Source organism: Strongylocentrotus purpuratus, unplaced genomic scaffold (assembly GCF_000002235.5).
Source record: "Strongylocentrotus purpuratus isolate Spur 01 unplaced genomic scaffold, Spur_5.0 spur5_scaffold_11, whole genome shotgun sequence".
In the NCBI taxonomy this organism is placed as follows: domain Eukaryota; kingdom Metazoa; phylum Echinodermata; class Echinoidea; order Camarodonta; family Strongylocentrotidae; genus Strongylocentrotus; species Strongylocentrotus purpuratus.
Genome location: NW_022145596.1, coordinates 2119599 through 2147124, shown reverse-complemented (window position 1 = coordinate 2147124; position 27526 = coordinate 2119599). Strand labels below are relative to the sequence as shown.

Sequence of the window (27526 nt, the reverse complement as noted above, 5' to 3'; positions counted from 1 at the left end):
TTTGTACTGACATGCTTTTCAAAGTATCATCAGTGTATTTGCTATATTATTTTGTTTTGCCTTGTACAATGTATCAATAAGTCTTGTCGACTTCAAATAAAATACTCAACAAACATTTAATGTCGTGGATAAGGCAGCATTTTATTCAGGTTGAATATTACTAAATATATCGTAATTTAAAACAACAAAAAAGAATAATTTGTGCCATATATATAAATAACAATGATACTGGGAAATCACCAGTTTAATTTAAATGTAAACAAACTTATAAATTCACACTTAAATAAAACAAGAACCCAAAAGCTAAAGCCAAACTTGACAACCCAATGATGAGAATGTTAAAATAAAGCAAATATAATATCGAGAGTCCTGTCAATAGTCCTGGTACTTGTGACATATGAAACTTGTATCAAAGTTAAACTGACAATTTGGAATCCCTAAACTGTGGCCTCTAAAACACATAGGAACTAACTTAATTGAGAGGGCAATACAGGAATGAAAATGTCCTAATATTAAACTAGATGGAATTTTGACTGCGCGCAGTCGAAAATGATGCCTCCGCCATAGAGCAATTTAAACAAGTTTGGAGTTTAAATCTCCAGTGGTTCTTGAGATATCATGATAACAATCTCAATGTATTGAATTTCATAAGTTGACCTCTGTGACCCTTGACCTTTGACCTACGTGCTCCAAAATCTAATCAGATTGTCTTCCTATGGTGATACACACTATCATTAAGTTTGAAGTTTAAATCTCCAGTGGTTCTTGAGATATTATGATATGGTGATACATACTATCATTAAGTTTGAAGTGAAAATTCTCCAGTGGTTCTTGAGATATCGCGATAACGATCTCAATGTATGGAATTTCATAAGTTGACCTCTGTGACCCTTGACCTTTGACCTACGTGCTCCAAAATCTAATCAGATTGTCTTCCTATGGTGATACACACTATCATTAAGTTTGAAGTTTAAATCTCCAGTGGTTCTTGAGATATTATGATAACAATCTCAATGTATGGAATTTCATAAGTTGACCTCTGTGACCCTTGACCTTTGACCTACGTGCTCCAAAATCTAATCAGATCGTCTTCCTATGGTGATACATACTATCCTTAAGTTTGAAGTTTTTACATCTCCAGTGGTTCTTGAGATATCATAACAATCTCAATGTATGGAATTTCATAAGTTGACCTCTATGACCCTTGACCTTTGACCTACATGCTCCAAAATGTAATCAGATTGTTTTCCTATAGTGATACACACTATCACTAAGTTTGAAGTTTAAATCTCCAGTGGTTCTTGAGATATCATGATAACAATCTCAATGTATGGAATTTCATAAGTTGACCTCTGTGACCCTTGACCTTTGACATACGTGCTCCAAAATCTAATCAGATCGTCTTCCTATGGTGATACATACTATCCTTAAGTTTGAAGTTTAAATCTCAAATGGTTCTTGAGATATCGCGCTAACAAACTCAATACAAGGAATTTCATAAGTTGACCTCTGTGACCTGTGACCTTTGACCTACGTACTCCAAAATCTAATCAGATCGTCTTCCTATGGTAATAAATACTATTCCCGAGTCTTAAGTTTAAATCTTAAATGGTTCTTGAGATATTGTGATAACGGTCAAACGGGACGGACGTACGGACGGATGTACGGACGGACGTACGGACGGACAACCCGAAAACATGATGCCTCCGGCACCACCTTCGGTGGCGGAGGCATAACAAAGCATGCTTTATCATGTGAGCTGACCTCCGAGGAGTTCAGGTACAAGAAGCAAAATGTCTTCATAGTTGACCAAAACTATGACCCCCAAAATGAAACATTTTAATACATAAAAGTTCTGAATAATCAAGTTCTTTCAAGGTTGATGAATAGAACTACAAAGAAAACCCATTTTCTGGTGAATTTCATAGCTTGAAGACCAAACCACATCAATGATTACTCCACTAACTATGTATTGAAAACAAAATAATCTAATAAGAATCAGGGATGAAAAATCAGATGAGCTGTTTTAGTTTCAGACAAACAATCAAATTGCACATATTTCTTCATATTTCTAAACCACTTGGCTAAAAAAATAACCTTTGACACAGATATGTATTACGAATGAAAACATTCATTTCTCATAGGAATAGTGAAATTTGAATCTAATATTCACAAATCAGTTGTGAATACCAAAGGAATGTATTTTTAAAGGAAATGAAAGAACTAAAAAGTAATATAAATCAAGAAGTGTCTATAATAATAACAAGAAAAACTAATGGGGAATTGGCAATAATATCAAACATAAGTCTTCAAAATGTGTGCAAATGCTATTTTTTAAATATTATAAGAGTCTAAATGGAGTACAAATCGTTTAATTAAAATTTCTTTTTCAAATGTAATCAAATTTGAAGTTGACCAACAAGAACGTTTTAGAATTACAAATGTAAAGTATGGAATGTCTCTTTCAAAACTCTACAACCAACAAGCTTACAAAGACCAAGATAGAATATCTTTAATATTTGACATTTTAACATTTTACGGTAACATAGTATAACAAGCAAAATGAGAGATTTATCTATAATTATACAAAATGTATTGTATTACATGTCAACGTTTAACAACCATTCAACCAAGTGCTCAACTTCAGATTATTTCTTTAGAATGTCCTCATCAAATTTGGAGATGACAAAATTATGATTCATATTTTACAAACTTCAATTTTTGTAATCCCTGTATCCAAAATATATAATGCCACATTATAAAAATTTGTTCTATATTTTCACAATACTCAGAAATGTCCAATGAGATTCACTGAAGGAGAATGAGATAAACCATGAATGCAATCACGACTGTAAGACCGCTTCCGATTAGAAGGAGTTTGCCATGTTTCTCCATGAAAGTCTCCTCTTCTACAATCTCTCTCCTCTTGCGTTGTTTCTTCTTCTTGTTCGTCAAGCGATCGTATTCCTCTAGATCCCTCTGAAAGATGAGAAAATGATGGATAAATTAGTTATCTATAAATTAGATAACATTTCATTAAAGGGATTGGGTAGCTTTGTCTCCGATTCTGAAACAAATCCTGGATTTAGCTCATGCTGTAATGATAATTATAAACCTTTAGGTCAGTCAGGAACCCCATGAATTTTAGAGGTAGATTGCCTGTCTGATTATCAAGATATTTATGATTGAAAATCGGTTTTCATAATACTACAGTCTATTGGGGAAAACGAGTACGTTAAAACCATATATACATATTGACACGAGGATGTAAACATAAAGGGAATCATAGAATCTAAAAAAATTATTAATTATTTTTAATTGAGCTGCTTTGGATGTGTTAGAGGAAGTGAGTTGTCTGAATATACAGTTCTGTAAGGTTATCACTTAGATTTCATGGGTCTGAAAATCCTTTAAAATTAACTACGATGTACATAAAATGAAGCTAAAATGTGGTCAAAACGGATTGCTAGGGCCTTCAATAATTCAGGCTTTTGACTTAAAGGATCATGGAACAATGAACAAATATTTCACTTTTTTTTTCTTCTTCAAATTGATTAAGGAATGCACATTAATATGCTAAAATCTTAGCAGTATAAGCTACCTTTTCCTTCTCAAGTTGTTCCTCCTCTGCTTTCCTGGCTTTCTCCTCTTCTTGTTGAAGTTTCTTATTTTTCTGTTGTTTGCAGACATCATCACAATCTACTTTAGCCTTTCCTGCTTGAGCCTCGTGACAGAAGAACTCCTGGAATAAGATATGAGAACCAAATTATCAGTATTAACAGGTTATAGGAGCCACATCCCAAGAGCAGAATCCTGCTTAAAAATCAGCCTCTGCAGATAAACAAGAAACTAAAAAGAGGGATTCTAACAAAATTTAGTAAAATATGACAAAGCAATTGTTGACTACCAAACTGAATATCATGTTTGATTTAATATAGGATGACTTGTCATGTTACAGGGTAGTAAAACACAAATATTGTAATGAAACCGAGACTGGTCCTATAGGTAGGACAAAAATACAATTGTATATTTTTCATCATAGGTTTTAATGGTAGCACTTCGACATGTCACTGAGGCTTTTTGAACATAATAAAAACTGAACATACCATGCTACCTCCTAACAAAATGATATTCATGAACTTCACTCAAACAGAATTCTTCGCCACTCATGAAGTGAAATAAAGTACCTCAACAAAAATAACAACAGAAAACAACAACAAAAGAAGAATAGATAACAATACATTGCCATAGAATACAACTATATAAACAAATAAAACACATTTAAATGAGTACCGGTATAACTGCGCTTTCTTACCCTTTTCCTTCGTTTGCAAGGACACCTCCTTGCTACTTTATAGGTGCATTCCTTTGGATCAGAACAGGTTCCTGAATGACATGACCTTGAGCAGAGGTGACTACATGCAAGAAGGCGAGGGCATGGTCCCTTACATGACGCTAGCTCCTCTCTCCCTGCATCGTCGGATGTTATCCAGGCACTGTGGATGAGAAAGACAAAAGCACCGTGAATACAGTCAAACCTGCTTTAGAGACCACCTGTCTACAAAGACCACCCTTTTTTTGTTTTCCTTTGAAAATTGTTTCACATTGAAAAATGTACTAAAGGAACCTGTCTACAAAGACCACCTGTCTTCAAAGACCACTTTTGTATTTCCCTTGGGTGGTTGCTATAGACAGGTTTGACTGTATTAACATGCTTTGGGACCATGGATAATGACACGAGAGGGGGCTAGGACACGGCCCTTTCTATGAAGATAAGTCCTCCCTCTCTGTATCATATGTTAACCAGGGGGGCATTTCACAATGTCATTTTTCAATGAAAAATTACAAAAATCAGTGACAAATCTGCTGATAACCAAACAGAAGCAAGGATTTCAGTAGCTTATAACAAAAACTGTCATTTGTCACTGATGACAAGTTTTGTGAAATGCCATCCAGGCACTGGAGAAGGGAGGTAGAAAACCATATTGTAAGGAATAGCTACCAAGTCATTTCATTTCCTTCAATTGTCAATTTTCTTACTCTTTTCCTATTAACACATTTCCTTCTATACTGTATTAATAGTGCTTTACATTTTTCTTCCAATGACTTTCTTTCTTTTCTCCTGTGATTCCTTCCCTTTCTCTTTCTTCCACCTTTTTTGCATTTTTTACATTGAATAATAAAGCAAACAAATTATAAATCATGATATGTAGACCTAAATGTGATTCCCCCCTCCCTCTGTTTCTGTTCCAACAACACACAAGATAACATTTTAATTTATTATTATTAGACATTTTTTTTATTGCCTCAGAAAAAGGGGGGGGGGGGGGGGGGGGAACGGAAAAGACATAGAGTTGCATGACAGCACAAAATCAGTACAATATGTACCCATGGTGTTATACATGTAGGTGATTCATACTGTAAAATAAAGAAATCCATCGATAACACATCTATCTTACAAACATAAAGCAATTAAACTTTGCTCAATCTGCTTACTTGCATTCCACATATAGAGCCATACTCTTGCAGTGGCATCTCATCTTATTGGTCTTCTTGCAAGGGGGGCAAGGACCGGAGTGACATGGTAATCTGCATTGGTGTTTACACCCCTCTGGTCTCTCTTTACTGCACCCCTCTTCACACTCCTCACAGTTGGTCCCTGCCTGAAATGACAATGACAGAAGAACATAGATTAGTGTATGCATCATTCTGCAATCAAACTTGGTAGAATGGTCAGTTTAGATAGGATTGATACATGCAGATCGTCTGGTGAGAGCCAAGAGGGATGTAACTCTTTGTTACAGTATATGAGTGAACGCCCTTCTGCCTTTTAACAGATGATATCTTTCCCACAGAATACAACTCGATACACACTTGGCATTACAGTACCTGACTCTGACAGAATGGCTAGCTAAAGTAGTTAGGGCTGGATTTTCATCTAAATAACCAAAACATTCTAAATACTTGACAAAATTATCATACATTACACATGCTGATGCAGTAGGCAATCATCAGATTGAGAAATCAAGCAATTTATTTCTTTTGTTTTAAACCTTGTGACTTTAACTTGTTTAAGTTCATGAAAATTCACAAAACCCTCCTATCAATCATGGTATACCCAGTAGCACATTTTCACTATTTGTTTTTTCAGAGATACATTTTAAAGACCGTCAATACTACTGGGCCAGAAGGGATTAGACCACACAGCGAGATCACTGACAGGTGGCTATCTCATTAACTCAGCTCTCAACTAACATAAGAAAAAGAGGATCATGGGATACCAACAGGCACCGATTGGGGAAGTTTTCTATATAGAGGGAGCAAGTACATGTAGCTACAAGTAGGACAGTGGGGCCTTTAAGACAGATTTCATTGCCCTAACTATCATAATATTCTTTGCTGCGGTTTGTTCTAAATTACCTTTGATTTATCTTCACCATCACCCTTGACTTCATGACATTCAAATTGGCAACGATGGTTGGTGCAAGCTAAGACTCGACCACAGGATCGTTTACAGGAGAAGGGTGCAGCCCTGCTACATGGCAAGTCACTGATCTATGAAGTAAAACAGAAATGGATGACACAGCTTTAGGGATATTTGTCACTTTGAGTAAAGTTCATAAACAGAGTAAAAGCTCATGTTTCTTTTAATCTTGCACTTTGCTTCAAAAAAACAAAATACTTAACAGTTGACATGATAGAAACACAAGGGCTGGGGCTATCGAGAGCATTCTTAACAAACAATGAGAGTGCAGAAAGAAAAACATTGAGTTTAAAATGTCCAGTTCATAACAAAACTGTAGCGTAAAAAGAACTTATTTTATGGCTTTCCAACTCCAATACACATCATGTCGGTGAAAAAAACAATTGCAAAATAAAGTCAAAACATATAACACATACTTTCAAAAAGCAAAAAAAAATAAAAACAGAAAATTATTTTCTGCAATTGTTCCGAGATATTTAGGGTTGAGTCTAATTCTCTAACATACCTCATGTTTACCAAGGCATCGTGTAGGAATAGGATACTGACAAGGTGGACAGGGTTCATTCACAATATTAACATACCTCATGTTTACCAAGGCACAGCGTAGGAATAGGATACTGACATGGTGGACAGGATTCATTCACAATATTAACATACCTCATGTTTACCGAGGCACCGTGTAGGAATAGGATACTGACATGGTGGACAGGGTTCATTCACAATATTAACATACCTCATGTTTACTGAGGCACCGTGTAGGAATAGGATACTGACATCGAGGACAGGGTTCATTCACAATATAAACATACCTCATGTTTACCGAGGCACCGTGTAGGAATAGGATACTGACATCGAGGACAGGGTTCATTCACAATATAAACATACCTCATGTTTACCAAGGCACCGTGTAGGGATAGGATACTGACATGGTGGACAGGGATCATTCACAATATTAACATACCTCATGATTACCAAGGCACCGTGTAGGAATAGGATACTGACATGGTGGACAGGGTTCATTCACAATATTGATCACCGTCTTAGGAGCAGGCTGCCATGGAGCTCTTGGTCCCTATAAAAGAAATAAAGACACATAAAGGATCTTCAGTTGCTAATTTATTTTCTGGGAGGATATCGTATCAATTATTGATTCATTATATGTGACATATATGTGACACAGAAACTGTCATCCCATAAGAAAATATCTTAAAGAAATAAATATTGCATAAATGAAACATGTGCATAATAATAATCTGTGAGGCACCTCATCCCCCCCCCCCCCCAAAAAAAAAAAATTAAACTGGATTTACATCGATCTCAGGGACTATCCATTTTTGGAAGAAAAAAATAATGATTAAAAAAGAATATACAACAAAATCTAAAAATAAATAAAATCAACAAAAACATCCCCCCCCCCGAATTGGGGAATAAAATATAAAAGAATCAGGGATTTTTTTTTTTTAATGGGAAATTATCAGGCTTGGCATAGACTCACCTTGTTTTCTACATTCTTACGTGCTACAGCATCATGGCATTTCTTAGGGCATGTATGGCCACAGGAGAGTGTGTTGTTACACTGCTTCTTACAAGGTGGACACTTGTTGAAATGACAGGTGTGTTTCTCTCTGACAGGATGATGGCAGTCAGGAGGTATCCTGGAATAAAAGAAAACAAACAGGGGATGGGAGGATCAGATTCATACAAACAGGTACATCACTGGTGTGCCAGAAAAAGAGGGCTTTGATCAATTCCACTAGCAAGAAGGAGCCTATGGGTACTGCATTACACAGTGGATGGATAACGACTTCACAAACCAGGATAACAGGACTTCATAAACTGGGTAGATTAGAGAGGATAGCTTGTAAGCAGCGCTCAAAATTCACGGGGGCGGTGGGCGATTCGCCCCCGTGAGCTCCATAATCGCCCCCGTCAGGTTGCTCACGGGGGCGATTGCAAAATTAAAAATCGCCCCCGTGGAATTATAAAATTAAGATTATCTTTTCTGATATAACTTTAACACAATATTGAGTATTAATTTTCAAACCTTAAACCAATGAAATGGAACTTAGATGGCGCTTTCTCTACCATCTCTACGAGTATTCCCGATACAAACAACGGAAGTTCGCGGTGCGGCCGTCAGCACAGTGGCTATACTGCGCTGGTAGTACCGGTGTGCACGCTGACGCCCAATATCTGCTGGAGCTGGAGATCGACAATCGTGCAAGGACTGAAACATGGAGAAGTTTTTCGTTGTGAAAGTTTGAATCCTCTGAAATCTGGTGATTCTTTAAGACCAGCAAATAATGTAACCCGACCAGTAAATCAATATTGAGAAGAAGAAGAAGTCATAGGATGTTGCAGGGGCGGATCTAGGCGGTTTAGGGTGTTTAACCCCCCCCCCTTCCCACTTGGGCTGCCAAGGAAAAATGTGATGTGCACAGAAAAATGCTATCATGTGTCCAGACCTACACAGTATTAGTAGATGTCAGTAGATGCCAGTAAAACATCACTAACGGGGGTTTAAAAAAACACCACAAAAAAAATCGCCTCGCCGCTTCGCGGCTCGTGGACGATGATCCACATTGTACTTGGGGTACCCCCCCCCCACCCTTAGCAAAAAGCTTGATCCGCCCCTGTGTTTTGGAAGGATATGGTAAAGACTAAAAGTAAAGAAAGAATGTAAATAAGGTTGCTCTGAATAATGAGGAGGAAATTATGTGCAAAACGGGAAGAAATGGAAAAAATGTCCTCACGGGGATATAACTCAATAAACAGCTATGTAACAAGTAAATTTTTAAGAGGAAAAATACCGACTTAGATAAATGATAATGATAAAATACCAAGGAGTTTCACGGGTACCAATTCAATGGACATTTGTATTAAAATAAGAGCCCCCGTCAGCACTAAAAGCGCCCCCGTGAGAAGGCTCACGGGGGCTCTTTTCTGGGGGGGAAGAGCCCCCGTGGGCAAAAAATTAATTTGAGCCCTGCTTGTAAGTAGTTATTCAATTCAATTCAATTCATTTATTTGTTCAACCATCAAAATAGATATACAATTAAAATAAGTTACATAATTTTTTTAGAAGAACACAATGATGGTTTGGTGACCCCGGAGAAAGCGGGGCTTATAAAAAGGGGCCACTAAATTGACATACATAAAAAGTTCAACAATACTCTTACTTATGACTTCTATAGCATCAAAAAACAGAGAAAGTCTACGGTGATCATGTTCTCCATAACTAAACGAGAAGCAGGAATGTCAGACTTACTTGCAAGGTTGTTTGCACTTTGGTGGTTTGATTGTTTTCTCCCTGCCACATCTCACAGACATCTTGGTGTGTCCACAGAAGCACTTGAGATCTTTCATGAGAGGACAAGGAAAGCACCTCCCTGCAATAACAACATCAATTGATTAACTCATTATGTTCTAAAAAAAATGAAGTGGGACAAACTACTATTTATATCTGAACGGTTCGTTCATAAGGATTATTTTCACTGCATGGCTCAGTCAACATCAATGTGTGTGGTATGTTATCCTTTCTCACTCTATTTTCATATCTTTCTCCAGTAATGGTATGTTATCCCCTACTTAATGAAAATACAAATATATTGGGTTTGAATGGGCCTAGAATTTGACGGGTTTGCCTTTTGCTACATTTTCCTGGAAAACACAGGAATTTAACAGTATAATCAACACTACAGACCTAGTAAAAATCATTATTAGTAGGTGAAAAAAAAACTTTCCATTTCCATCCTATTATTAGTCAAGACAATATAACCATCAGCAGTATAGCATTATTTCAAGCAATTCAAATGATAGGTATGTAGTATTACCTGGATGACAAAGAGAAGGGCACTTGTGGTTACCACAGGGAAGATACTTGTTGCATTGTTGCTCACAAGGAGGACATTCACCGCTACAACACTGCAGGCAACAAGAACAAATGATAAAACATTAATACTAAATAGGACAGACACATTGAAATACCACAGATAGAATAGGTATATTCAAAGAATAGTTTTAGTAATATTCATCACCTACATAAGTTGCTATTACTATTTGAACTGCTGGGACTGCTATAATTCAAAAATATATTCCTATTTAAAAAGCACTTATGCGAAGAAATAAGCATTTTTCAAATTGTAAAAGCCTCACGGTCAGCTCATGGACCACTTTCTTGTCTATATTTTTGGCAATTAATTAAATTCCAAATGGCATGGTTCATTTTGGTGTGAGGACATATGAATTACATCATTCAAATAAGATTATTACCCTTCTTTTACACTGATGTTTCTTGCAGTTCTTGATGTTGGTACATCTATGATCACATTTATACTCCTCCTGACAAGGTAATGTCTTCTCTCTAGCTCCACACCGACACTTCTTCTTAGACATCTGGAGACACTGGAAACATAAAAACATATTGTAGGAAATGATAAGCTATTGATACATGGTATCTTTACAGTCAGAAGGTATTAACTGCGTGCAAATTTATGATCTCTTAATGGCTTCCTGGCTCTCAGATTCAGCAGACAATAATTTTATTTATAATCCTTGTGACATGGCAGTGTCTTTTCCCTTGCTCCACAATGACACTTAGTCTTCTTCTCAGACATCTGAAGATACTGTAAACATCAAAAGCACCCTTGAGCCCCGACACCCATACGGACCTGACACCCGCTCTGCGTAAAGTGTGAAATATCTACTGATATGCTTTTCTACTATCTTCTGGTCTGTCCCTGTAGCAATATATATTCTGTGATGCTTGAACACATGGTGAACATGTGGCTAAAATCACGACTTCAATTTCGACCAATCAGATGGCTAGATTTTTAAAGAGAGGTATATGATGTACTATATTTGTTATGTTAATAAAAACCAAATGAATGAATGAATGAAAATGAGATATACTTACACTTTCACATGAGCCTGTATGGCATCGTCTTGTACATCGATGGATTCCACAAGGCAGCTGCTTATCACATGTGTCTCCACAGGGAGGAATGTCTTCTGTACACTTCAGTTGTAATGCTATACAGTAGGAAAACAAAATATATAACACAATTTGATAACAATGTACTTGTATGTATAACAAAACAAGCAAAATACACAATACTAAACTAAATGAAGCAAACGTACCTGGGCAATGGCTACAAAATTATGGACTTTCCCAAAAGATTCAGTGTATTAATGAATGTGTAGGAGATGTATCATATTAAGACTTTGGCAAAGAAATCTCACTAACAGAAAATGTAAAATTATTCTTCAACCTAAAGTAATGAAAAATCCCTTAAAATATATGGATAATAGACAGAAAAGAGAGAATTTAGGTAGGAATAATGACCCAAGGCTAGACAGATAGAGAGGAAAGGAGTCAGGGAAAGAGCAGAAATAAATAAGAGAAAGCAGAATTGTGCAACAAACCTGTTTTTCCACAGGGGCACTTCCTGAGCCCCATTCGAGGGCACTCCCCGCACCCTCCTTTATGACATGTCCTCTCACATACATGATTGCCACAGGGAAGTGGTCTTCCACATGCCTCTCCGCACTCCCACGTTGGTGAGGCACACTCTCTTAGAGTAGTCTTCTTCTTACAGAGGCACTGCTGTTGACTGGTATGGGGGCAAGTTGGACAATCACCTACAAAGGGGGGCAAACAAAATGTGATAGTTGAGGCACATTAGTTGAGGCTTATTCTCTTATTGGTGATGGTGGTTATTTTACCTGACTGCTAAGAAAGCATAAATGCTTGTAAGTAAGCAACCAGACGGCCGACGGCATTAGGTCCTCCCCGAGGGACCTGGTAATGAGCATTAATGCCTTACCAAAGGACACTTTCGAACCCGGGTCACCGGATTACGAGACCACTGCTCTACCGACTGAGCTATCGCGCCTCCTCTTCATGTAGTGTTCTTCTTACAGAGCAATGTTGTAGACTGGTATTGAAAAGTCAACAAATAGGGCAAACTTTGATAAAAGAAAAGCTCATCACTCCTACAGTAGTCTCATTTATACACATATATTGCTATATGTGCACAGCCACTTAGACAGGGTTACAAGCAATATCAACTGAAGCAGATTGTCTGTACAGTAGTCTTCTCCTTAAAGGTAATACAAAGTTTTAGTATGGGGTCATGAATTTGGTCCAAATGAACATATTTGAAGCATATACCATCCTACAATATTCAGTGATCGTTGTCGCGGTTGAAATCAAATCTAAAGTTATGAAATTGTAAATAATAAACTCTTTATGTTGTATAGCTCCCTTTCAAGGTCAAGATATCAATTAAGCTATGAAATAATGCTTCTTGACTAAAATCAACCGATTAGCTATTCCCGTTTGGAAATTATATATCACAACTACATATTCTGAGATTTTCATGGTCGCAGCTACCATTGTACGGCCGTAGGCGCTATTAGAAATTAATCAAAATTTACCGGGAGCACCGGTAAATTTTTATATTCAATTTTCCTCGAAAGCAGAAGTGTTTCAGGGACTAACTTTTCTAGTGCTTATAATACATCCACAGGGGCATTCAAATATACAAAAATTGTAAAAAATCACTATCCACCCAACTTTCAAAGTTTCCCAAAACTTTGTATTACCTTTAAAAAGACACTGCTTTGACTGGTTTGAGAAAAAATGCGACCTCTTGACACACACACACACACTTTAAAAAGATTTTTGATGAAAAGAATGTGACTTGCATTATTATATTACAGCATATCATCAAAATAAGGGCCTCATTACCAAATAGATGCTACAAGACCAATTTGCTCAATCTAAACCAAGAAAGAAAAAAAATCTCTGGTGAGAAATACCTCGATGACATGGTTGAGTACAGGTATGTTGACCACAGAGTAGCACCTTGGGACAGGTCTTCCCACATGACCAGGTCCTGGAGCTGCATCGTCTCAGCTGAGCAGCCTGGCTGCCACAGTGACACTTGGCTTTTACTGTTTGAGGACATGGTGGACAGGCACCTATAACAAAGAAAACAATGAAAGGGATCTTGGTTTAGAAAGTCACAGATTAAAAAACCACATTTTATAATCTTGCATGAAACAGACATCATGATCACTACTAGATCAGATTAGAAGATTGGTTATAAACAGTGCAAATACCATGACAGCAAGGTTTGCATATTCAGGTTTAAATTAAGAAAAGGGAAAAACTATCACATGTATATAAGTTGCAGTTTTTTATTTATTTATTGATTTTCACGAGGCAGTTTTCCTACATATGACAAGAGCACTATGCAAAAACCCACTATTTTTATCATTATATTTAAGGTAAAGGCCCTATTAAGTTAATTTGTCTTTCCTGGATTGACCACAGACATCCAAGAATCAATAAACAGAATCGAAATCTCAATTGAACCATGCACTGTTCTGTAAGAACCTTGTTACAAACCTGGATGACAGAGTAGTAGGCATTTGTGTCCACACTCGGGGCGTAGAGACCGGTTGCATGTATCCCCACAGCTATGGGGTGCAAGCCAGGGGTGTGGTGGAGGGTCAACAACCTTCTTACAGAAACAGGTGTATTGTCTCGGGCACTTGGAGAGGGGGTACTCTGTTCGACAGTTAGGGCTGTGGGAAAAAGATAACAGAGATTGGAAATAAAGGAAAATAACAAGAGTGACAACTAATGCTTTATAATAAACCAAGACAAATATATGCTTTGTTACTGGTTCCTACATAAATTATGTTTGATAGCCAGTATCCTATATCATTTGAATTAAATTAAGTCGCAGTAAAATCTTAAATACTAGGAACAATGCATGTGTCGATCATGTATTTTTTCATCTTATTTGACACGCATGCATGGAAGAGATAATAATATCTACAATGTGTTCATGTAGGCCATTTCACACACTGTCAAACCCTCATTTACCTAAGATTTGTAACTGTTTCATATTCCAAAGAGAGATGGATTCTCCATATGCAAGTAACATAAAAGCCAATATTAGAGAAAAAGAATTAAAGGGGAATCCAACGTTTGAAATAATTTGATTTGAATGAAAGCAGAAAAATAAGAGAAACAGAATGGCAAAAGTTTGTAATGAATCGGACCAATAGTAAGGAAGTTATGAATGTTTGAAATAAGAGATCAGTAAGTCTATGTGAATCTCAAATTTGTAGTTTGGTCAGTGGATTGTGACGTAGGATGTGGATAACTCTCCCATTTGCAGTGTACAAAAATATCACTAATTTCTGTTTTTCTCCAAGTTCCTTCTCCCTTGGGTCACTACTCAATATATATTATAGATAGCATATTATTAAAAGTCTTCTAAAAAGAATAGACCTTCCTGAGCCATGAATTTTAGAAAAATATAAATTTTAGTCATTTAATATCTTGGAACAGATGGGTAAGTAGTCCGGCACTAAATCACATTGACATTACCGCTTCAGCCAATTGGAATTGCCCGTACGTAAAGTGATTACAACTTTTTAAAAATCATAACTCTCTTATATTTAGTCAGATATATAATTGAAACTTTCATCAGTTTGCTTCTCTTATTGTTCTGCTTTCTTTTAGAGTAGTTGTCCATTTGGGTTGGATATCCCTTTAAAGGGATCCGGTAACTTTGTCTCAGATTCTGAAACAAAATCATGGATTTAGCTCAGGCTGCAATGATAATTATAAACCTTAAGGTCAGTCAAGAACCCCATGCCTTTTACAAGCTGATCGCCCATCTGATTATCAGGATATTTATGATTGGAATTACAAATTTTGAAAACCGTTTGCCAAATGGTTTTCATAACACTACAGTCTATTGGGAAAAACGAGTATGGTAAAACCGGTCACTCAAAGATTTTTACTTTTTTGAGGCACTTCTTGATCATTCTGAAGCGCAATTTTTTTAGGGTTTCAATATTACACCATATCACGGACACTGATAACACGTAGGGCCGTGCATCTCAGATTTAACATTGTTAAACGATGCCTTTAAGATGCTGACTAACCATGACCACAGGTTTTCTGCTGGTGATGTATCATCATCATCTTTCTGGAGACTCGCCTGAAGGATACCTTCTTTAGCCCACTTTTGAATGCACTGAAGATGAAGACTTGTAAAACACGAATCACACGTCCAAACCTGCCAACGATACACATGGCAATTAAAAAAAAAAAATCATACATTTCTCCTACTTCTGGTGCGAATGTTACCCCAAAGTCATTTTGAAGGTTTTCGAGTAACTTTTTGCAAAGCCTTTATTGAGGTGCATCAATCTATTTCCTTTAGACAAGGGTAATCAAAGTTGGATTTTTCATTATCTTATGCAGCAATCATTTTATTACAAGTCTATGAAGGCAAGTTCACTGAGTGCAATATTCATCGTTCTATCCTATATGTATTTTTTGATCTCCAAACATTTATTAGCTATTTGAATCCACAACAATCCTACAAATGTTAATCATTCATTCGTGATTCTCATAGTTTCCAAATAATATTGAGTGTGTTTTCGCAGGGAAGGTCGTCTGAATCTTATTATGATTATTGAATTGAATTGAATTGGTTTGGTTTATTGAGAAATCACATCAAACAAGCAGCTCACAGGCTGGAAATGTTCAATTTTCAAACAAGTTAAAAATATAGAGAGATATAAACATATACAAAACTAAAATACATATTGTAAGTCATTGTAAGATGAAATCGAAATTGCAAAACTAAGTTATACGTTTAATGTAATAAAATAATTTCATGTTGAAAGACCAAGACGGTGGGAAGGAGAAAATGGAGAAGAAAAAAGGAATTTGTTTGAGCGAAAGAGTTGAGAAAGTATTTAACAATTGCTATACAAACGTTTCTATTACAAAAATTGAAATTAAGCATTAAAAAAAACCTATTGGATGAGATGAAATTAAACCGTAAAAGTCAAAATGACAGTCTCTATTTCGTTTTCCCCTTTAATATACATGTAATGACAGCAAAGAAGCCACTGACAGTCTACTCAAAGACCCTGCACATCTTAGTGTCACAGGAAAATATAGAGATATTATGAAGAAAGAGATCTATTACCAAATATCAACTCTTCACTTTGAATTGTGTATGATGGCTTAGTCAGTGACTGTTTGCCTGGTTTATGACTTACCGGATCAACACGTCTAATTTTGCTGAGACACACAGAGCAGTCATTAGCTCCAGACTGACAAGCTTCCTCGAGATTCTGTCTGCTCTCTGTTAGTACACCATCCCCTTGACTTCCTATAGTACCGGTAATCAAATGTTATTCCAGGGGGGTGTTTCACAAAGATTTTATGTCAAACTTAAATCTAAGTTGGACTTAAATATTATGGAGAGCCATTTGTAGCCTTATAATGAAATACATTCAAGTATTCTCGACTTTTCATAAATTCCACATCAAGAACATGAAATCTACAAGATAATAGAAATATGAATGATTTGAATCAACATTTTATGCCTTTTAAAATAATTTTTACCAAATATTTTCAATGATGCTAACGGCTTTCCATAATTTTTAAGTCCAACTTGCAGATAAGTTCAACTTGGGATCTTTGTGAAACACCCCCCTGGAGGTTAATATGGACTTAGTATGGACACTCTCATTTCAGAGGTGCTTATTAATATATCCCAGTAACACAAGATCAAAACCTACAAAAGACATAACAAGAAGTTACATTATCCCTTCAGAGTCACTTTAGTAGTGTAACTGGGGTATTAAGGGGAAAAAAGTACCCCACCTTAATTTAATTTTTATTTCCACATTTTGTGAACAAATATGATTGCAGATAAGATGAAAACAACGAATTGAGAAAAATTACATTTTGTGCATTCAGACCCAGTAGGGTTTTACATTACAACACTTCACAGAGTCAACGCTGTTCAGGCCTCGCTAAAGACTATTTACAAAATGGTAAATAAAATATGTATATCTTTTACACACAGGTTTATTCGTGATTAATAAAGCCCCACTGCACTAGTTTGGCCAGGAGGGATTAGACCTCCCTGCATGGTCACTGACAGTGGTTATCTCATCAAATATGTTCTCAATTAACATCAGAAAAAGGGGATCATGGGGGACCAATGGTCACCGATTAGGCATTGTTTTCTATATAGAGGGTGCAAGTAGCTATAAGTAGTGCAGTGGGGCTTTAAAACAAAATAATAGATAAATGAAATATCTTCTTAGACATATGCACTTACCTAATTTGCCACCATAAGCCTGCAGTATGTTGTTAACAATTCCATCATCAATCTCTTCATCTGACGATGAATCATCTTCAAACTGCTCAGTTGGAGAAAGTGCTGGTTGTGGAGACTGGATTGATGGTTTGGGATGGGATGATGGTTGTTGAGCTTTTGCTGGTGGTGGTATGAACTGTGCAGGTTGTGGAATTGTTTCTTTCTTCTTTGGCTGTCTCTCATTTACCTTGTTTCCACCTGTGAGGCAAAACAAGTATCTTGAACGTTATATCATCAGACCTCCCAACATTTGATTTGAAAATTCCTATTATTTTGAGCGGCTCAGCAAAATTTGTGGCACGTAGCGCCATGTCTGGCTTTATATTTAGAAATATGCATCATACAGGTATGGAACTTCCCAACACACATCTTGATGTTGGGCACATTTACATGTGATTAAGGGATTGTTTCAAGAAGTTTCAAATTGGATTTTAAAACAATCCAGGAGAACCTGAATAAAAGAGAAAAAAAACAATGAAACGAGTTAGACATGCAATTCAGGTTTTAAAAACACTACATAGATTCTAATAGAATTGAATTAATTAATCAATTCATGATCTCAAAATCAAAGACCAGTATAAACAGTCTGAGGTGGTAAAACTCGTACAATTCATCCAATAAATGAAAACGCCATACACGTGATTGCAATGGCCCCGCTTACCGGCTTCACTCCAGTTGCCGCTGGAAGGAAGGCAGCTGCAAGTGTAACTGCACTTGCTAGATGATACATCATGCATCATAACATTATTCAGTTATGGCGAAATCACCTCACTCACATAACAACAAAAAATGTATCTCAGTATCAAAAATACAAATCATAAATTACTTATAAGTGTTGTTATTGTTGTAAAAAAGTGAGGATATCTAGATTTCCTGATTTCCATATTACCACAAGAAGTTACAACTGTCTCAAGTGAGTAACTACATGTATACCTGTAAGCACTGGATTTCCCCATGCCTTGACCGCTTGTGATTCTCTGCTGGTCTTCTGTTGACCAAATATATCAACATCATTGGTCTCCCTGGCAACACCCCTTCCTCTGCCTCTGCCTCGACCATGGTTTGGTTTAGCTGAAAATGCCATAACCTGTCAGACAGCAAAGATCAGACATAGCGAGGATTAAACAAGAAAGCAGATGATTAATGATTGAAGTTATTTAACCTTTAAAAAAAAAACTTTAGCAATAGATAATCGCTCTTCTTCAAGAAACCACTTTCCCTTCTCTTTGGCCAGCCGTTCATATATGGGCAATTTTAATAAATCAAGGTTCATATTCAGCATTAAATGTTATATCACTATCTTGTTTTTTATCATTTTGTATTTGTATTTTTTTAATGTGTTTATGAAGAGTATTTAATAAACTTTGAATTTGAATAGATCAATTGTCAGCTTTGTTTACCAGAAATGATATGGATAAAAAATAATACATTGCTGTTTTCAATTAAAAAGGGTAATTTAATTGGTTTGCTTACAATAATGATGGTTTGAATGGAAGAAGAAAATGTGACTTAAATTTCAAAATTTCTAGGAAACGTCCACAATATATCTTTTAAGCCCATCCATAAGCCTACACGTACATGGCTAATTCGGTTTCAACCCCCAGCCCCCTCCCCAAAGATGAATTGAAATAGATAGCCAATGAAATATGACCAATAAGGCAATGATGAGGTCACCTATCGAGCATAAGCCTTGTGGTAGATCAATGCTAATTAAGGGATTCATGCTTTATAAAGAATGAGCATCCAAGAGAATAACGTACCGAACTCATTTATATTTTTTTCAAAATGATATTGAAACTAATCATACACTTCGCGGCCCATAGAGAAGCAACAAACTGTCTTGTGGTGGTGCTTTACAACATTTAAAAAGATATGAGAGGTTCGGAGGAGTGACAACTCGCTTGTCGCGGAAGTTGTCGCTCATCTTGGTAAAGATGGCTTTGTGAAACACTTAGCTGACAAGTTGCGTGACATTGTCGAGATGTAGTTGATCTTGTACTGTAGACGTTTTGAGAAACGGCCCCCGGGTGAATACAGGGGCCCGTTCCTAGAAACCGTCATAAGTCTAACTTCTTGACTATCCTATTGAAACGTGTGTTATAGAATTAACACGCGTTTCAATGGGATAGTCAAGAAGTTAGACTTATGACGGTTTCTAGGAACGGGCCCCTGGTGAATACGTGTATTGCGACGGGCAAGAACCGGCGCAGCGCAGTGCAGTGGTACCTCAACGTTACGGGGAAGGGCCTGGCTGGCTTACCACTCGACGTGGCCAGTTTTACACGTACCGGTAGCTAGGTCGAACTCCAAGCTAAGATCGGATAAGGTTCTTGCTCAGTTGCCTCGATTCCTTGTTTTGGCTTAACTTTAGAATACCCCACCAAAACGTAGTATGTCCGTTGGTCGCCAACGCGCCAACGTACCAATTTAGTGTAGTCCCTTCCTTTCGTATTCGTGACCAGTTTCTGAATTTGCCATCGCATCAACTCGAGAATGGAAATATGGTTATTTGTTATGTTTTAACTCCTTCCTATTACCTCTTACACATCAAAGTATTTTATTTATAGTTTGTTAAAGATGTTCTCACCTTAGTTGTAATGTTTTACCCTTGATATTGCTTGAAAATTGTCGAAAAGTAGCCTAAAAGTAAAGTAAAGGGGAAGAAAAAAATCGGGAACTTATGGTGTCCTTTACATGGCAAACAAAGAAAGGAAATAAGGTGCGTTGGCGCGTTGGCACGTTGGTGTACAAACGAAAATAATTTAGGAAATAGGTAGCCTAAAAGTAAAGGGAGGAAACAAATCAGGAACTTGTGGTGTCCTTCAAATGGCAAACAAAGAAAGGAAATAAGGCGCGTTGGCGCGTTGGCACGTTGGCCCGTCCCTCATTGCCAAACGAAAATAATATAGGAAAATAATATAGGAAATAAGGAGCGTTGGCACGTTGGTCCGTCCGTCATCTGGCCATTGACCGAATAAGGAATATAACATTCACATTTGTCTTTCTAGGCACGATGGAGATTTACAATTTTATTTCTTTAAAAGTAGTACTTGGGGGAGCTGTTTCAAATTACTGCGATATGAAATTAATGATTGAAATATCACGTTATTAACTTCATGTTTCAGTGTTAGTACATTGGCATGATTGCGATTTATGATCCATTGTCAGTACGTTGGCACGCCGCTGGTGATTGAACTTTCATTAATTATAAGAAAAAAAAGAGGATTTGTTGTACCATTCTCGACTCTTATTTCTTGTCTGAATTCAGTTTCCCCCCGCCCGCGCAAAGCGCGGAAGCTTTTACCTTTCATCAATTATTGGAGAAAGAAGACGATTTGTTGTACCATATTCTTGACTCCTTATTCTTGTCTGAATTCAGTTCCCGCCACTCCCCCCCCCCCCCCCCCCCCCGCTCTCGCGCGAAGCGCGCAAGCTTTAAATGACCTGTCATTAAATTATTAGAGAAAGAAGACGATTCGTTGTACCATTCTCGACTCTTAATCCTTGTCTGAAGTCATGCAGGTTCCCCCCTCCCGCGTGAAGCGTGGAAGCTTTGGTGTTTCATTGATCGGTTCCCCCCCCCCCTCCCCCCGCGCAAAGCATGGAAGGTTTTAGCTTTCATTAATTATTAGAGAAAGAAGACGATTTGTTGTATCATTCAGACTCTTATTTTATGTCCTAATTCAGTTTCCTTCCCCTCCCCTCCCCTCCTGCTCCTCGTTGGATATCGTAGGATCGTTGGCAGGCAAAACGATCTCGGCAAAGTTAGTTGTTCAACACATGCATGTTGGTGAGAGCCAACAACCAACGATGTGCTACGCACAGGGGTTGGTGACGTCACACAGTGCGGACATCGTTGGCAGACAACCCAATCCCGGCAAAGTCATCAAAGGAGAGAGGAATGAAGTACAGAACAATTAATAGAAAGAGTCTATAGTCCGAAGACAGATGAGAATTAAAGAGAATTATTATAATTAATATTATCATTATTGATATTAAAAAGAAGAATAAGAGAAATGGGAGAAGATAAAGATTGGAGAACAAGTAGGGCCTAGTGGTCGTGGGTAAAACAAATTGAAAACAAAAGAAAGGGGAATAGATCGAGGAATAATACTACAACAATGATAATAATAAGGGTGCGCATGCGCACATGGTAACGTTAGGTGAATGTAAATCGGCAAAGCAGTGAATTGGCTCAATATAGCATTAAGATTTTTTAAAGCCTGATTTATGTCTTAGTTTCAGAGAAAAAAACGTTGGGAGAATTTACTGTTAATCACTGTTAGAGAGTGTTGCACAATGACGCCTTCAAAGAAAACCATAAATATCTTTGTGGTTTAATTGAGAAGATGAAGATCAAAGGAGAAGAGAAAGAAGAAGAAGTGGTCGTGGGTAAAACAAATTGAAAACAAGAAAAGGGGAATAGAGGAATAATATACTATAACCATAATATATCGATAGAAATCCATCTACCACAAAAATCTGTACATTTTGATGTACACCCCCTCCTAAATTTTGTTTTCTTCCCTTTTTTTCTCCCTCTCTTTTTTTTCCATTTTACCAATATTTTTGTCTCCATATTTGTATTATTATGTATCCATTGAGGGTAGTCATACTATCAAGCTTTGCTTACTTTGTCAACCCTCCTGTTTGATGTTTTCGATTAGTTACGGCCAACCTTACTTTGTTTAATCTTTTGTCATGTGTAAATGTTCAATGATTTGTTTGTTATATATATGTAAAACTGAAAAAGAAAAAGAAAATCAAGCAATAAAAAATAAACCTGATTGATGTTTCTGATTAGTTAAAGCCAACCTTACTCTGTTTTACATATACTCTTTTGTCATGTATGAAATGTTTTGTTTGTTATATATTTGTAAAACTGCAAAAGAAGAAGAAAATCAAACGGAAATGGGACCCGGTGTCCTAGGGTTAGGGTATGGGTGAGAGTTAGGGTAACGCAGAACCCGGTATCCTAGGGTTAGGGTTAGAGTTAGTACGCAAACTCCAGTGTTCTAGGGTGACGCGGGATCCGGTGTCCTAGGGTTAGGGTTAGGGTGAGAGTTAGGGTAACAAAAACCCCGGTGTCCTAGGGTCACGCGGGACCTGATGTCCTAGGGTTAGGGTTAGGGTGAGAGTAAGGGTAACGCAAACTCCGGTGTCCTAGGGTGACGCGGGATCCGGTGTCCTAGGGTGACGCGGGATCCGGTGTCCTAGGGTGACGCGGGACCCGGTGTCCTAGGGTGACGCGGGACCCGGTGTCCTAGGGTGACGCGGGACCCGGTGTCCTAGGGTGACGCGGGACCCGGTGTCCTAGGGTTAGGGTTAGGATGAGAGTTAGGGTAACGCAAATTTACTCCGGTGCCCTAGGGTGACGCGGGACCCGTTGTCCTAGGGTGACGCGGGACCCGGTGTCCTAGGGTTAGGGTTAGGGTGAGAGTTAGGGTAACGCTATAACTCCGGTGTATTAGGGTGATGCGGGACCCGGTGTCCTAGGGTGATGCGGGACCCGGTGTCCTAGGGTGACGCGGGACCCGGTGTCCTAGGGTGATGCGGGACCCGGTGTCCTAGGGTTAGGGTTAGGGTGAGAGTTAGGGTAACGCTAACTCCGGTGTATTAGGGTGACGCGGGACCCGGTGTCCTAGGGTGATGCGAGACCCGGTGTCCTAGGGTTAGGGTTAGGGTGAGAGTTAGGGTAACGCAAACTTTGGTGTCCTAGGGTGACGCGGGACCCGGTGTCCTAGGCTGACGTGGGACCCGGTGTCCTAGGCTAACGTGGGACCCGGTGTCCTAGGCTAACGTGGGACCCGGTGTCCTAGGGTTAGGGTTAGGGTGAGAGTTAGGGTAAAGCTAACTCCGGTGTATTAGGGTGACGCGGGACCCGGTGTCCTAGGGTGATGCGGGACCCGGTGTCCTAGGGTTAGGGTTAGGGTGAGAGTTAGGGTAACGCAAACTTTGGTGTCCTAGGGTGACGCGGGACCCGGTGTCCTAGGCTGACGCGGGACCCGGTGTCCTAGGGTTACGGTTAGGTTGAGAGTTAGGGTAATGCAAACTCCGGTGCCTTGGGTGACGGGACCCAAAGAATAACTTGTGGAAAGATAGAAATGGAAGATTAAACAAAATAATAATATGAAAATAAAATATAAAACAAGGAGGAAATAAAAAATACCATAAGGAAAGACAGGTGCTAATAAGCAAAATGGAAATGGAAAAGAAAGAGAAATAAAGAATAACATAAGGAAATTAGAAAAAGAAGATAAAAGAAGTTCTAAACAAACAAATACATAAGGGGCGATGGATATGGAAAACCCGCGCGAAGCGCGGAAGCTTTGACGTTTCAGAAATTATTAAGAAAAAAAAGACGATTCATTGTACTATTCTCGACTCTTAATCCTTGTCTGAAATCATTAACCCCCCCCCCTCTCGCGCGAAGCGGGCAAGCTTTGACGTTTCATTAAATTCTTAGAGAAAGAAGACGATTCGTTGCACCATTCTCGATTCTTAATCCTTGTCTGAAATCAGTTTTCCACTCTCGCGCGAAGCGCGCAAGCTTTGAACTTTAGTAGTAGTAGTAGTAGTACTACTATACTACTAGGTACTACTACAGTTCCTGGAAATGCCTTGTTTCACTATCATTATAAGTATAACTTATCACACTGTATTAGCAGTCAAGCTTGCAGTTGAAGCATAATCAACAGCGTTAATATTTTGTAAACCAAAATAAATAACAGAGAAAATGGCAAACATATTATGTAAATAACCCACTTACCAAACGAGGAGAGCAGCCATTGGATAATTCGTTCATATGATTGTATATGAAATAGGATGAATATCGCCTCACCTTTATAGTTAACAAAACGTTTTACATTTGGTCGAGTATAAAACAGTTTCGATTAGTCATTTAGTCCTTAGGATATTTTACTATTAGACGAATATTTAACTGGTACAAGCGAAACTTTCATTTAAAATTATAACGTTTATAAAAGTATATAAACATAATTATGTGTGATGGTTGTATGTGTGTTTATCAGAGGCGGCGCTCCCGGGAGGGGGGCACAGTGCCTCCCCCCCACTTTATCAAGTTCTCCAAAAGTGCCCCTTTTAAAACAGGAAAAGTGCCCTATGAACTTTGTAAGAAGTGCCCCTATTAATTTTTAAAAGTGCCCCTTCCCCTTTCCACCTCTGATAAGTACACCCTCTTCTTTACACGTACCCCTTTTCGTTCGACAAGTTCCCATTTTATTTTGCAATAAGTGTTCATTTTCCATTCTCATAAGTGCCCTTTATAATTTGTAATAATTGAAGTGCCCTTTTCAGATACGAGAAGCGTCCCTTTTCACCTCTGATAATTGCCCTATTCAAATCTGATAAGCGCACCTTATATCTTCATATGTGCGCCCTTTCCTTTCTAATAAGCGCCCCCATTTAAAAAAGAGCCCCTTCCCTTTCTCATAAATGCCTTTTTTTCATCTATGAAAACAGTCTCCTTTTCATCTATGAAAACAGTCTCTTTTCATTCTCATAGCCCATTTGAGCCCATTTCCAAGACGATGGCGATTCAAATTCAAGTCTCTCAACTCATGTTGGCTCGTTGGCACGTAATTGGCACGTTGGCAATATAAATTCAAGTCTCTCAACTCATGTTGGCTCGTTGGCACGTTGGCACGTTGGCGATTTAACTTCAAGTCTCTCGGCTTGTTGGCACGTTGGCGATATAAATTCAAGTCTCTCAACTCATTAAGCTTGTTGGCACGTTGGCACGTTGGCGATTTAATTTCAAGTCTCTCAACTCATGCTCGTTGGCACGTTGGCACGTTGGCGATTTAACTTCAAGTCTCTCGGCTTGTTGGCACGTTGGCGATATAAATTCAAGTCTCTCAACTCATTTGGCTCGTTGGCACGTTGGCACGTTGGCACGTTGGCACGTTGGCGATATAAATTAATGTCTCTCAACTCATGTTGGCTCGTTGGCACGTTGGCGATTTAACTTCAAGTCTCTCAACTCATGTTGGCACGTTGGCACGTTGGCGATATAAATTCAAGACTCTCAACTCATGTTGGCTCGTTGGCACGTTGGCGATATAAATTCATGTCTCTCACCAACTCATGTTGGCTCGTTGGCACGTTGACGATTTAACTTCAAGTCTCTCAATTCATGTTGGCTCGTTGGCACGTTGGCGATATAAATTCAAGACTCTCAACTTATGTTGGCTCGTTGGCACGTTGGCACGTTGGCGATATAAATTCAAGACTCTCAACTCATGTTGGCTCGTTGGCACGTTGGCGATATACGGTAAATTCAAGCCTCTCAACTCATGTTGGCTCGTTGGCACGTTGGCGATATAAATTCAAGTCTCTCAACTCATGTTGGCTCGTTGGCACGTTGGCACGTTGGCGATATAAATTCAAGACTCTCAACTCATGTTGGCTCGTTGGCACGTTGGCGGCACGATTGCGATTTCCATTCAAGACTAAATCTCGGCACCTTGTAACTTTAGTACTTTAACAAGTTGAAGCGTTGGGTTGGTAGACCAAAAAAAAAAATTAAATCCGCATGGTGGGGTATTCTAAAGTTGTTCCCTTGTTTTAGACTACAATTTATTTTTAAAACATGCAAATACATCATAGGGTTTTAAATACAAAATCACTCACCAGTTTACTTCGCCTTCGGTATTCTGATCAAAATCATGTCTTTCACGTTCTCGATTTCTTGCACGAAAGAAAGATCGTCCACTGATAATTTCGGTATACGGTTTATCAAGCTAGAGGCCTACAGTTTTTTTTTTTTTTTTTTTTTTTTTTTTTGGGGGGGGGGGGGGGGCTCCGTCTCCCAAGCCTCCACCTCCCCCTACCCCATCAGTTCGCCAGTGGTGTCCAGTGGCAGGTCTGGAGCTTGGTCTCGTTTGGTGGTGGTGGGGGGGGGGGGGGGAGAGGGGCGCACTGACGCATTCTTTTCCTCCTTTTCATTTCTTCCGTTCCTCTTTATTTTCCTTCCCTTTCCCTAGCTCCCTTCCTTCTCTCTCTCTCTCTCTCATTTTGCTGAGGGGGGAGGGGGAGGCAAGGGCCTTTCGCCCCCCCGATCCGCACCTTGTTGGCGGGAAAAATCGCATATGATCTGCCCTATTTTTCTTCGTCCTCTTTTTTTTTTCTTTCCCTTTCTCTCGTCTTTCCCTTTCCCTTCCCTTCCTTCTCTCTCTTTGAAGTTTGCTGGGGGGGGGGGGGCAATAGCGTTTTGCCCCTCCCCCCCCCCCGATCCACACGTTGTTGGCTGGATTAATTGCAACTGATCTCCCCTTCATTTCACCCCGTGTTCTTTTCTTCTTCTTCTTCTTTGTTCCTTTTTAGCTCTCCTCTCCCTTTCCCTTCCTTCTCTCGTTAGGTGGGGGTGGGGGGGGGGAGGGGCACACTGACGCATTCTTTTCACCCTTTTCATTTTTATCCATTCCTCTTTATTTTCTTTCCCTCCCTTCCTTTTCTCTCTCTCATTTTGCTGACGGGGGGGGGGGAGGCAAGAGCCTTTCGCCCCCCCCCCCGATCCGCACCTTGTTGGCGGAAAAAAAATCATATGATCTGCCCCATTTTTCTTCTTCCTCTTTTTTCCTTCTTATACAGCATTCTCTCGTCTTTCTCTTTCCCTTCCCATCCTTCTCTCTCTTTGAAGTTTGCTGGGGGGGGGGGTGCAATAGCTTTTCGCCCCCCCCCCCCCCCCCGTTCCTCACGTTGTTGGCTAGATTAATTGCAACTGATCTCCCCTTCTTTTCACCTTGTGTTCTTTTCTTCTTCTTCTTTTTTGTTCCCTTTTGGCTTTCCTCTCTTTCCCTTTCCATTC

General features: G+C 38.7%; 1 protein-coding gene across 1 annotated transcript; it reads right to left on the bottom strand.

Annotated features, from left to right (window-relative positions):
• Positions 1-1739: 1739 nt before the first annotated feature.
• On the bottom strand, positions 1740-26434 carry LOC581152 (NF-X1-type zinc finger protein NFXL1). The gene is made up of 19 exons (XM_030980338.1): positions 26350-26434; positions 18631-18784; positions 17659-17895; positions 16586-16698; positions 15455-15588; positions 13899-14077; positions 13307-13468; positions 11909-12124; positions 11400-11515; positions 10757-10888; positions 10318-10408; positions 9753-9873; positions 7980-8139; positions 7446-7556; positions 6421-6555; positions 5497-5663; positions 4316-4496; positions 3602-3742; positions 1740-2979 (listed from the first exon to the last, which is right to left on the bottom strand). Exons 2-19 carry the CDS (start codon positions 18779-18781, stop codon positions 2809-2811), a joined length of 2718 nt encoding a protein of 905 aa, XP_030836198.1. The 5' UTR covers positions 18782-18784; positions 26350-26434; the 3' UTR covers positions 1740-2808.
• Between the last annotated feature and the right edge of the window lie 1092 nt (positions 26435-27526).